This window comes from Triturus cristatus, chromosome 9, assembly GCF_964204655.1.
Source record: "Triturus cristatus chromosome 9, aTriCri1.1, whole genome shotgun sequence".
NCBI classification, from domain to species: Eukaryota; Metazoa; Chordata; class Amphibia; order Caudata; family Salamandridae; genus Triturus; species Triturus cristatus.
This window is the reverse complement of record NC_140592.1, coordinates 650,823,899-650,837,387: the sequence shown is the minus strand read 5'-3', so window position 1 is coordinate 650,837,387 and position 13,489 is coordinate 650,823,899. Positions and strand designations below refer to the sequence as shown.

The following is a 13,489-nucleotide window of genomic DNA, read 5'->3' as shown; positions in this document are numbered from 1 at the left end:
CTTTGGTGCACTGTATAACTTGTTTCCTCTGATGTACTGTATTGCAGGTCATATGCAGGTGTTGCGTTAGCTTGCCTGGCAGGCATTGGTTTGGTCATGGCTTATCTCTAGTTGGCCAGCCTCAGTGGCTGCTGTGGTATTCCTCATACCTGTAAAGACTGTGACAAGTAACTAGACGAGGAGGTTCTATCATAATTGCTTGTAAGTAATTTCATTACTCTGAGTCTATTTTTCCTTATTACAGTCATTATGTCCCTTCCTACCTCCAGTTCGGTCACTAAGCCTGTCTCTCGAAGGGGAGTGAGGACACTACAGGATGTCTTCTGGATAAGCGTTCCCTATATACACCCATTTGGAGGAAAGAGGACAATGGAGTGCCTGTGTCGTAGATTTTGTATGGATTTATAATTTTTGTGCATCATTAATAACGTGTGATATATGGTCACTCTCAATTACACATGTATGCACAGATCCAGTACTATTGTTTTTTAAACTATTCTCTATGATCTGTAGAAATGTGATTTTGAGATACATTTTAAGTAGGCCTCAATTTATGTATAACGCCATCTTTTATAAGATGGAATTCACTTCTGTCACTCATGTCTTTTCCCCTGCCCAAGTCTCTCCTAACATTTTCTGCAGCACATAGTCAAGCTGAGATGTACTGGTTTATTTCCACTGTTATTGCAATGCTGCTTTCGATGAACGCTCCCTGGTTAAACCACAGACAGCAACATTAACCCCTAGGCCCTTCCCCTGGTTTACTGTGCCCTACTCATTTACATAACACTTTGTTCTTTATGTATCTAATTTGTTCTAGCGCCTTCAGATGGCATTATCATAGAGGGGGCTGAATAAATGTACACCATCTCCCATCAACTAAATGTGGGTATTCTGATTGAGGTGAATTTTTAGGGAGTTTACAATATTGGGGTAGACTGAGGCCGCCCCTGTATGGAGAATTGACCTCACTGCATAGCTGTAATGACTTTAACGCAGAAGAAAAGGCTCAGAATAATGGAATTACCAGAAACAAATTAACACAGTATACACAACCAGGCCTCAAGCATGGTAGATTTACTAAATATCACCATAACCTACTAAGTACAAAGGACTAAGCATCACCCATTGCTACCCCCATACTAGAACAGGCAGTGGTTTAATGAAAATTCTTCAGACCAACCTTCAGAATTTGGTGAGGGGCCACTACAACATTACTTAAACTGGTCATCTCACTGATGTATAAAGGGCTGGGAATGAGGGAGACTCCTGAGTGGTGTTTCCTCAGGAACAGTAAAAAGAGTTTCAGCACTCTGGGAAAAATAGCTTGATAGAAATGCAAAAGGTGATGGAAGGATGCTTTCAATAAGTCTAACCACTGGCAGTCACTCAGGGTAGCAATCCAACCCATCGTTTTTGTGCCCACCATGACACCTCAGATTAGACCCACCTGTATCAAATTGGTCTGAAACCTGCTCTAATAGAAACAGTCCAGCCTGAATTGTCAAGCCAGGCCCTCTCTGAATCGGAAAACAAGCAACTCAAGACCTGTTTCGCCCTGATTGGGGTTCTTCAGTCCGGTGTAGCTTGGCTCCAGTGGCACAGTGAGCAAGAGACCCATGTCTGTCATACCCTTGGCCACTTAGGGCAGTACATCAAACACACAAAAGGTGATGCGAGGATGCTTGGAACAGGATCAAGACTGATTTGCATATGGCTGGGTCTATTCTGAGGTGACATAGTGGGCAAATGAACGATGGGTTGGAATGCTACCCACAGCGATTGCCAGTCATTAGACTTATTGCAAGCATCCTTGTATCAGCTTTTGTGTGTTTTTTATCAAAACAGCTGATTGCCATATGGAGTACTTCCCACACACTAAGGTTTGTGGCTTTTTGTAGTAATCTGACCTCTCCCTGACGCCATAGAGCTGCTGCCTTACTTCACATTAAGACAGCGCTAGTACTGGTGCACCCGCTGTATGGTCTAATGTTATTTTCACAATAACAGATCATTCAGTCTTTCAATGTACTTCTTTTGCACTTCTACAAAGGATGAGTGCTACAGTACAGTAGTATAATTGTGGCTCCCTGGCTTTCTTTTATTTCTATAGAGCACAGATCCCTGCCACATGACTGCATAGGATAAATGCATAAATGCATCCTTAGTAAAGCTCTACAATACACAGGTGATATGTAGTTAACACTAACAAATCCATTGTAAGTTGGGTTCTAAATGGCCAGGCAATCTTTGTCCCCGTGAGTTACAGATACAGATGGCATCAATAACTCAGGGGTGTGGTAATACTCCTCGTCCCAAGTATTTAGGCAATAATGTACACATTATGTGGTATTTCTACAGTGCAAAACTAACTAAAATATGTATTTCAGGACAGATGTTCTCATACTTTACAGAGTGAAGCCCCTTGGTGAAATATTCCTGTGCTGCCATGCTACAGAAGGTTTCATAATGGGATGGGAAGATAAGGCGGAAGCAACAGACAAGCGTGGGGATCGAAGCAAATGGATAAGCTGGAAAAGTTAGGGAAGTGAGGGGAAGCAGCAGATGGTGAGAGAGCAAAAAAACACAGACTTCCACTGAAATGCTGAAAAAAAGGAAAAAGTGGTTCCCTGAAGTAAAGACAATTTGTAAAGAAGCTATCCTCCAGGGGAGACACAAACACAAGAAGAGGAAAGCAAGCAATGGAATAATAAGAATCAGGCAAGTGAGATTGACAAGAAAACCATATCACTGATAAGCAATTGTCTGATCCAAAGCCCATTTTCAGGTTTCGCCTGCACAGCTGTGAAATCTCTTGGATTTAATATATCTTATAAGGGAACTCTTATCAGTTCCCATAGCATGAATTACTATGTTCATTCGCTTTTGTGTGGAACTTTTTTTTTGTTAACTTCCCCTGGCTGCCTGCATTTACTATACTTCAAATAAAGCTGTTCACACTATTTAAGCCCTATTCACTGTCAAGATAACATCTCTTCCCGCAGAAAAGGCAGACAGCTTCTAACAGTATGCTGAAATACTTGCTTTTTATTACTTAGTTGTGTAAAGCCTTAGCCTTAGAACAATTGTGGAGTTTCCTATTCACCCCACAGTACTTTTCTTTGCACTTTGTAGACATTATTGGATTGATTTTTTCAACTTAATCTATTTGATCCTTATGATTAAATTCTTAATGTTGTAATAAACATTGCACGTTAAAAATAAAGTTAATATACAAGAGCTATGCTGGACACGCGCTAGAACTTGGTCGCGCTAGCTGCTACAGGTTGTGCTGCTGTTTCCTACTGATTTTAAAAATTGCTTTTAACATTGCCTGTGTATTTTAAATTTACCTCTGTGTGCCTCACTCACTCCGCTCCTACCCCGGTCCACCACGGGCTTGCCCGATTGTTGTGGAGGGTAGGGCGGCCAATCACCACGCTGGGAGGGTGGAGCCAGGGGTCAGCGCGTCAGCCACTTAAGGAGATGTATTTCCGGACGCGCAGCGGACGCGCCGCTGGCGCGCCATAGGGGCGCCTAAGGCAAGCCCGTCTGCACCCGTCTGCGTCTGTGCCGCGACCTGCGCCTGGCGTGCTGCCGGTGGCCCCCCAGCCTGGCGAACTTGCTGGTCGAGGTCTCAACTATTAGCACTGAGACCTTTACCCGGCTGTGGGAACGCCAAATGCAACCCTGCACAGCTACTTACTAAGCACTTTGTATGTAAGGACTAATCCTTCTCTCTCGCCTATGTATCAGACAGTCCGCGAGTATGTAGCATAGAGAAACCACACCAAGCACCACCTAGAGAAATAAAAGCCTGCCTCCTCAACTGCCGGTCTCTCCCAAAACACGCAGGCGACATCTGGCTATCTCTTACATCTCTCTCTTGGGACCTGATGTTCCTGACTGAGACCTGGCTTAAAGATACTTCCAAACCTGATATCACCCTAGCAATCCCCCTGGACTACCACTTTGCTGGGATTAATCGGCCAGGTACCAAAGTGGGTGGAGGGATCGCCATAATATTGCGAAAACAATGGAACGTCACATCCAGGAAATTAGCAAATTCCGGCCCTATCGAAGCCATGTATTTTAGTATTTCAGACTCAACGCATCTGATTCTTGCAGGAGCCCTGATCTACAACCCTCCGGGCACACAACCTTCGTATCTCTCGGAGCTATTAGTGACCCTAGCAGACCTATCATTGAAACATCCCCACTTTACCATTCTAGGCGATTTCAACCTGCATGTTGATGACATGTCATGCCCAAAAGCGAGGTCTCTAGTAGAAACTCTGGAGGGTATAACCTAGACCAGAGAATTCACGGTCCTACGCATAAGGCGGGTCACACCCTGGACCTCATATTCACGAACCTACCAGTCCTTACTACCCTGCAGCCTCTTCCCCTGATCCACCCAGCCACTTTTTAATCCCGTTTAACCTGACCTCCATTCCCCTGCTGGCCACTGACAGTAGGAAAGAGGGCTTGGGGAGAAAGTGGTATAAAGTCACCTGTGACAAAATCGAGGCCAAATTGGCCAACCTGAAATGGCATTCTTCAGATGATCTAAACGCCGATGTTGAGAAGTTTAATATGTACCTCTCCTCAGTTGTTGACACTATTGCCCCCTTACAACCCATCTCTTCGGCTCGTTCAAAACCCTCTGCCCCCTGGTTCTCTCCAATGCTACGTGAATAAAAAAGTAAATATAAGAAGCTCGAACGTCGATGGCGACTTACTTATGACCCTTCTGCTAAGGTTGTTTACAGAACTGCTGTGAAAAAATTCCACACACTCAAAAAGGCCACTATGAAAGAATAGGTTTCCAACAAAATTATTACTGTGGAAAATTCGGCCAAAACACTATATCAAATCGTCAAGAATTTTACTAAACCGACAGCCCTTACTTGCCTTACAAAACCTAATCAAGAACTCTGCGACGGCCTCTCTGACTTTTTTCACAATAAAATTATTGATATATTCTCTTCTTTTAATCCCACGGAGAGGGCAGGTGAGGCCACACCTCCTCAGGATCCCATCCCCTCCAACGGAATATTGTTCCATGCCTTCAAAGCAATCCCACATGACACTGCTTTATTAAAAATACAGCGGTGCAAATCAGCTTCACCTCTCGACCCGGTTCCCGCTCAGGTGTTTACGACCCTAGCCCCAGCTATTATCCAACCGTTAATTTCAATTTGGAATTCATCTCTCTCCTCTGGCCAGTTCCCTATAACATGGAAACAGGCCATGTTGATGCCTATCTTAAAAAAGGCAGAAGCTGATTCGTCAGTCTATTCTAACTATCGACCCATATCACTTCTACCCAAACCAGCCAAAATATTAGAAAAAATCGTGCAGGAACAGCTGGCCAACTATTTAGAGACCCAAAATCTAAACCACGACTCACAATCAGGTTTTAGATCCAGTTACAGTGCTGAGACAGCACTATTAGAGGTCACTGAAACAATTAGGGAAAGCGTGGACAGAGGCGAGGTAGCCATGTTGGTACTCCTCGATCTGTCCGCAGCTTTCGACACCGTCTCGCACTCCATACTGTTGGACAGGCTCTATAATATAGGATTACGAGACACGCCCTTGGCCGGGATTAAATCCTTTTTAACGGACAGAACGCAACAGGTGTGGTGTCATCCCTATATGTCCAAAGACAAAAAAATCCTCAGCTGCAGAGTCCCTCAGGGGTCGGCTCTCAGCCCCCTTTTTTTCAATGTTTACCTGTCACCATTGGCAAAGGTGGTGGAGGCCTCTGGAGTCAGAGTGGTCTCTTATGCTGATGATACACAGCTTATTTTTTCTTTCAGAAACCACTCTGACACCGGACTCTCTAATTTTAAAAACTGTCTCTCTAACATTGTATCTTGGATGACCTCCAATACCCTGAAGCTAAACACAGACAAAACCGAGGTGCTTTTTTTTAACCAAAAATCACCTTTACTTCCATCCTTATGGTGGCCGTCAGATTTAAACCCTCCCCCATCACCTGTTAAAACCGCCCGTAATTTGGGCTTTCAAATTGATAACGAGTTGTTGGGTAAAACCCAAATTCATAAGGTCACTTCTGCCTGCTTTGGCAAATTGCGCATGATAAAAAAAATATCTCCCTATTTGCCCACGGATTCTTTGAAGACTGTCGTGCATGCTCTCATTACTTCCCACCTGGACTATTGTAATAGCCTATATGTGGGTGCACCAGCATATCTCCTTCACCGACTTCAGATGGTTCAAAACGCGGCAGCCAGGTTGATCTGTATTATCCCTTACCGCCATTCGATCTCCCCTCATCTGAAGAACCTTCACTGGCTTCCGATTTCCTCCCGCATTCAGTTTAAAGCCCTGGTCCTGACGTTCAGGGCCTTGAATGGTAAGGGGCCAGGATATCTCAGACATAGGCTGAAGCGAGTTCATTCCTCTCGAGCGCTTAGATCCAATCACCTCCGTCTCCTGCTTCCCCCCAGGTTCTACAGATCTAGGAAAGGTGGCAGAGCTTTTGCAGTGATTACTGCAAGGCTATGGAATGCCCTCCCACTTAACATCCGTATGATCGACTCAGAATCTCAGTTCAGATGTAAACTGAAGACATGGCTGTTTGCCAGCTATTAGCTTTCATGTTCTCTGCTGCTGCCGTCCTCAGCGCCGGGACACCCCCGTTGGGGGTAGCCGCACGCTTAACAAATTTCAGAATAATAATAATAATAATAATAATAATAATATGCTATATCTTACTACTAAACAGACATACCCAAGTGCAGTTATCTTGCAGACAACAGGGTCATGATTTCAAAGGTGCAGTAGCACTGGGCCCAAAAGTTGTCAAAACTCCTCTAAACACATAATATTGATATATTTGACTACAATACAGGCAGTCACAATAGCAGTTAAAAGTGACTTGAGTTGAATGATGCAGCAGGTGCAGGGCACTGGGGCCAGATTATTGTTACAATTTAAAACTAAACAGGCAGCCTCAAGTGTAGTTAAATTGCAGACAACCAAATCATTCTTTCAATAGTGCAACAGGTGCAGTGATACCAGGACCAAAAGCTCTAGGCACCCCACTAAACATCTAAAATTACTATATTTTACTACTAACCAGGCATTCACAAATGCAGTTATCTAGCTGGTACTAGGGCCATGATTTCAATTTACTACTAAACAGGCAGTTGCAAGTAAAGTTACCCTATAGGCAATAGGGTCATGTGAGAAAGTGCCCTCTTTCAGCATGGCATGCCCCCACCTTTTGCTGAATTGCGGATGTTCTTTGACTGAGTGTGCTCTGGGCTCCTGCTAATCAGGTACCCAGGGCCTATGTTCCTTCCCTAAAACTGCATTGAAGCCTAAACCCAATGGGCATCCCTGGCCACAGGTAGGCCCCTGGTAAATGGTACCACAGGTACCCAGGGCACTGTGATCAGGGAAGGCCCCTAAGGGCTGCAGCACTTATTGTACCACCCTTAGAGGCCCTGCACCTTTTCACTCACACACTGCCTTTGCAGGCTGCGTGTCTTGGTGAAGAACAAAAGTGAAGGGTCGACATGGCACACATCCCTGTGCGTCATGCCTTCAACCCACTGCCCTGGCCTAGATCCGCCACCCCTCTAGCATGGTGCACTATTCCAGTGGTGAGGGTACAGGTTCATGAGCCATGTACCCCTACAGTGCCACAGCCCATTCTTAGGCATTGTAAGTGCAGTGCTGCCATTAAGAGTCTAGGGTGCTGGGAGTTTGTCATTACGAACTCCACGACACCATAAGGCACACTGAAAACTGGGAAGTTTGGTATCAAACTTCTCAGCACATTAAACCCACACTGATGCCCGTGTGGGATTTAATGTAAAATTCACAACAGAGATGACCCCTAAAACTCGACCAACTTCTAGTGTCCCAACTGAGTGGCTGTTTAGGCTGCCACCAACAGACATGTTTCTGGACCCCTGGGTCGAGAGCCTGCTGCTGTTGGGGACCTGAAACAATGCACATCCTGGGACGAGGTGCCCAGCCTCCTCCCCCAGGATGGGCATGGTTCACAAAAGGGAAGCTTCAAAGGAATGTCACCTTTGTGAGCTTCCCCAGACCACTTGCTGCTTTCAGCAACTGGTCCCCACTGGTTCTGACCTCCACTTTGAGCGGGAGAACTGGCGGAAAAAACAAGTGGGGGAGAGAGGTGTGCACACCTCTGCCAACTCCAACACTCAGGTGGGGGAGGCGAGGTGAAGCACAACTCCGAGTCCCCGCCATCTTGAGGATGAGGGGACCCAATCAACCAGGGACAGGCTCATGCCCCCCTCCCACTGGAGGGTGGCATATTAGTGGGTGTACCCACCCCAGGGAAGGGACCCATTGGTCCCTGCCTTCTACCTACCTGTAACGCCCCTAAATCTAGTATTTAGGGGGCACCCTGAACCTTGCTTTCTCAGATCCAGAAACAACAAGAAAGAAGATAGGAAGAAGGACCGAAGAGCCGTGCAGAGCTAACAAGAGGACGACACCCACTGACCACTGGCATAACGAAATTCGAGGGGGCCTCCCTGCAGGGCACATGGAGGGGCCCCCTCTGGGCTCAATCAGGAGCTCTGCAGTCAGAATGCAGTGCTGAGGGGCCCCCTGGAGTTTGGGCCCCCCTGCACCACGGGGGCTGCGGGGGCCTGAGTTACGCCTTTGCCACTGACTTGGCCCCAGCCCTACCGGCATGTCTCCCCTCGAACCTGCTCCTGCGAAATCCCGGTGTGTCCTGCTGCCAGAAACCTCAAAAACCCCAGGGGACCTGCCTGCCTGCCTTCACTTCCAAAGACTGCTTCTCCTGTGAACACCAGATTTGTTCAACTGCAACCTCTGGCTCCGGCCGGAGACCACAAATCCAGCCCACTCTGAACCCACTGAACCCAGCCCGAGCTTGAGTGGGAAAACACGACGAGGAGGTCTCCCCGGCGATTGTGACCCAAGATCCGGAGATCCCAGACCAGCCTCAAGACCCCAGCCGACGCCTGCAGCCTCAATCCAGAAGATCCCCTCTACCGCCACCAAGACTGGGTAAGACTTTCCGACGCCAAAAGGCACCCCTGCATCCAAGCCCTTGTGTGCTCCAACCAATGGTGCCTAGCCTACCCAAGACATCTTACTTACCCCTCGAAGTGGTGGTCGCAACCAGAAGATCTTCGTCCCCGAGCCTGCAGTGTTTCTTTCGACCGGAGTCTCTCCATAGCAAACAACAGGGTACCTGGCGCCAAAACAGCACTCTGCATTCGGCCGCCCCAGTGCAGCTGATGGTGCACCTTTTGTGCTGACCTGCAACCCCAACTGCCCTGTGCTAAACCCCAGGAGCTATGCTCCCACAGCCGTGTGGCCTGCTTGCTAGCAGCCACCAACCGAGACCCCCTATCTTCCATAGGATAACATTGGGCCTCAACACTCTGCATCCGGCTGCCCTAGTGCCGCTGAGGGTGTAAGGAGAGTGCATCACTGACCCTGGGGGACCCCTGAGTCTAACCCCAGAACCTTAACTCCCACAGTCGATAACTTACCTTTGAACCGATAACCTACTTTTTCTCCATAGAATAATATTGACAATTTTTCTTCAAAAATGTTTCCAAATGTGGAGTTTTGAAATTTAAAAATATTCTTTAAAAAAATCGCACGATTAACCAAAACGTATTTACTTGTTTGCAGGAAATGTCACAGAGCTGAATCGAGGTATCCAGCACTGAGTAAGAAAACAAAAGTAAAAAGTAACACCTATAATTTACTGAAAAAGCCTATTCTTTCCAATGTACTGTATTTACTAAGTATTGCAACCTACTGCATCCCCTTCAAATCAAACAAAGTACAATTCCTATTGCATTTTCATACTGTTCGACATTCAGCAACTCATAACTGTAAAGTATTTAATGCTTACCTGTGCCAGGCTTGCTTGGTTCTAAAATAAAACAACAGTATATTTTTTATACAAAAATAATTGGTCTAGAGTTCAGTCTTTGAGTGTGTGAATTCATTTGCTGACTGAGGGAACATCAAATGCTTAACACTGTCCTCTGATACTGCCTTTCTGTTCGACCACTCTACCACAAATAGAGAGTAAGGTTCTATCTAACTTTAACCTCTGCCTACCTCTGGGGTCACCTGGACTCTATACACACTATAGTAGTATATATAGAGCCAGTTTCCTCCAGGTCATGATTCGAATGGTGCAGCAGGTGCAGTGGCACCGGGGCCACATTTGTCAGAACTTCCCTAAACACATAATATTGCTATATTGGACTACTAAACAGGCAGTCACAATTGCAGTTACCTTGCAGTTAAAAGGGACTTGATTTGAATAGTGCAGAAGGTGCAGTGGCACTGGGGCCAAAAGCTCTAGGGACCCCACTAAACCCAGATTATTGCTACATTTTTACTACTAAACAAGACAATCATAAGTGCATTTATCTAGCAGGCAATAGGTTCATCATTTGGATGGTGCAGCAGGTCTAGTAGCACCGGGGCCAAAAGTTGTCATAATTCCTCTAAACACCAAATATTGCTATATTTTACTTTTAAACAGGCAGTCACAAATGCAGTTATCTTGCAAAAACTAGGGGCATGATTTGAATGGTGCAGCAGGTGCAGTGGCACTGGGCCCAAAAGTTGTCAGAACTCCTCTAAACACATAGTATTGCCATTACGTCAAAAAATTCTATTATTTCCCTCTTTAATTTTTCAAAATTTGCGATTACTTACCGGCACTATACCACGAGTAACAGCACAATATGTTGCCTTTTAGAACATAAACAAGTCATAACACTTTAACAGACTTTCTGTAACTTATATTGTACAACTACTAAGCAAGCTACAACTTAGAACAGAAAACAGATTATTATTAATCACATAGGCGAAACCTAATTCGTTTACCAATGCTTGTTAGTATTGGTATTTTACACAGTGGGTCATTCTGCAACTATAGGTGAGACCTAAAAAGTATGTTTGCTTTGGAAAACAAATTTAAAAAAATCTCCTGATTAAAGTCCTTAAGAAATCTAACAGAGTAAAGAAAGCTGCAATTTTGAAATAACAGACTGGGGTAGATGACTTAATAAGAAACATGTTTTTGGGGTAAAAGGACATCATTTTCGATTGTTATCTCAGTACTCTGCTTGACGTCTGGAAACTGCTAAGTGTGTGAACATTTCAGACTGATCAATGGATTATCTAATGAAATTGGTGGCACAAAAAACGATTGTGTTTTCGTGCAAGTGAAAGCATTTCAGAACAAACATGTCAGAGACATTTACATCTGTGGCCTACCTTCTCCTTGGCTATTAGGCCAGTGGCTATCTCCATCTGGATATTGCCTCCTTCTCTGGATCCTGGGAATGCCTCACGTTGTACACTCCCATATATTCTCCACCGATCCAGGCACTTCCTGAAGAACATGGACATCACTTCGTCATTGTCACTGTTGAAGACAATGCTTTTCAGGGACGTAAAAGGACGTAAACAGCAATACCGATGAAGGCCATCAACCACAACATTGATATAATCTAGTCTAGAAAGCAGGTCACTCTCAATTTTCTGACCACAGATAGCCACAGAGGATAACTTTTCCCTCTCTGCATACTCCAAAGCAAATCCTAGGGCCTCTCTCAGCACCAGTTCTAGACCACCTTTGTCCCTCTCTGATGTATTAGATCCCTTATTCAGAGTCAATAAGCTGATGACCCTCTGAAATCTCCCTACTGAAGAGGTTTGGGTTTGCAATAATACTTGCACTGCATGTCTCTCAGATTCACCCAACATCGAAATCTCATTTTTAGTACTGATGACTTTCCTCCCCTTTGTGGTTTCAGTGCTCCCCTCCTCCACAAAGCAAATCAGGGCATCCACATTTGGAAGAAGCTTCCTGCTGTCATCCTTGCAAAGAGAGAGGGTGGTTTCCCCAGTCAGGTGGAATGGTAAATCATTTCTCTGCTTGGTTCTTGGAGACATTGCTGATACTGCCTCGGTGTAAAGGATGTCATTTACAAGGCCCTTTGCTTGCTCTATGTTAACTTTGGGCCCGCGAAACAATATGGCTGGTCTTTTCAGATCAAACCATAGCTTCAGTTCCACATTAAAAGGAGAATGTGGGAAGGTGCACTGCAAATCCTTAAACCGCAACAGTTCTTGGGAGCCCACAATGAGCGACTCATCACTCAGAACCTTGCCTTGCAAGAAATCCAAGATCTCAGACTCTGCCTGGGTAAAACAATCCTTGAATCCTACCAGGTCTATCTCAAAGGACTCCATATCTCCATTCTGAACAACACTGGCCTGTACCCTCTGCCCTGATTCTTTAAATCTGCGGTTGAGCCAGATCTTCAGGAGTTGCCACTCATAATGCCCAAAACACTCCACTCCAATGGGAATTTTCCTCTCGCACAACATATCCTGGAGGAACTTCTCAGCTTGTGCAACATCCTCCATCGAAAATGAGGAAATATGAAGGTACTCCCCAATTTCCAGTTCTGTGGGAACTCCCAAAAGACTGAACAATTCCAAGATGAGCTCCTTTAGACTGATAGACTGCAAAAACTTCATTTTCACGGCAGAAAACTTTATCGCTCTTCGACATTTCTGGTGGAACATAAATGAATATAATAAGTTGTTTGACAGCTTTAGAAATACAATTTTGAAGAAAAGAGTTTACAACATTTGCATTTCTATACCTACATAGAGGGGAATACAAAAGGTCCGCATTTCTTAGATTTGTGTACATTGGTTAAAACAAGGAGTCACTGTTTAAATAATAAAGAGATGGGTCAGAGCTTGATGGCCAAAACAAGAGAGACACTCCTCAGATAATGCCATGCTGTAATCATAGCAGAAGAGTTCTGCCAGGTGTTTTCAATATGTAAAGAGACATCTTCAACTCTTCTCCTTTGTGACAGGGGCAACCACAAATCAAAAAGAAACACTGGCAACGCCAGTAGATCTGGCCCCTTTGTTAGGGGACGTGTTTGGTACTAGTTGGGTGAATGTGTGTTGTGGTCCCATCTGTCCTAGAAAGAAAATCCAATATGAAACACAATTCTTATCCTTAAAATAGGTGTGAAATGAAACAGAATCAAAAAACTAAGTTTGTTACTGGTGAAATTAAAAATATATGCAGAGCAAAATACAGCACATTCGATGCTTTGAGAAAGGCAAGTATTTCCTTGACGTCTGTCAGAAATGTGTACATGCGCATTTTTACTTTGTGAACAAAAAAAGTATAAATCTAACAACGTGTTATCAAGAAATCAAAGTAAATAAATGAACAAGCAAGAGCAATCGTGAATAGCACTGTGTTTTTATAATAGGACAAGGAATCCAAACATCAAACAGTTCCTAAACAAAAAAGTCTTCACCCGCAATTAATTTACGAAGCTGTTACATAAGCAATATAAATACATCACACAACACACATTGATTTAATTACAGGTTACACATAATGTTGCATCGGAGCTGTAACAAAAGGACT

At 44.7% G+C, this 13,489-nt stretch overlaps 1 protein-coding gene across 1 annotated transcript in view; it reads right to left on the bottom strand.

Annotated features, from left to right (window-relative positions):
* LOC146798442 (uncharacterized) overlaps positions 1 to 13,489 on the bottom strand; it is a 549,773-nt gene that overhangs the window by 383,502 nt on the left and 152,782 nt on the right. The window contains exon 3 of the mRNA XM_085625710.1: positions 11,296 to 12,603. Coding sequence (XP_085481836.1) covers positions 11,296 to 12,603 — 1,308 coding nt within the window. The remainder of the gene's footprint in view (positions 1 to 11,295; positions 12,604 to 13,489) is intronic.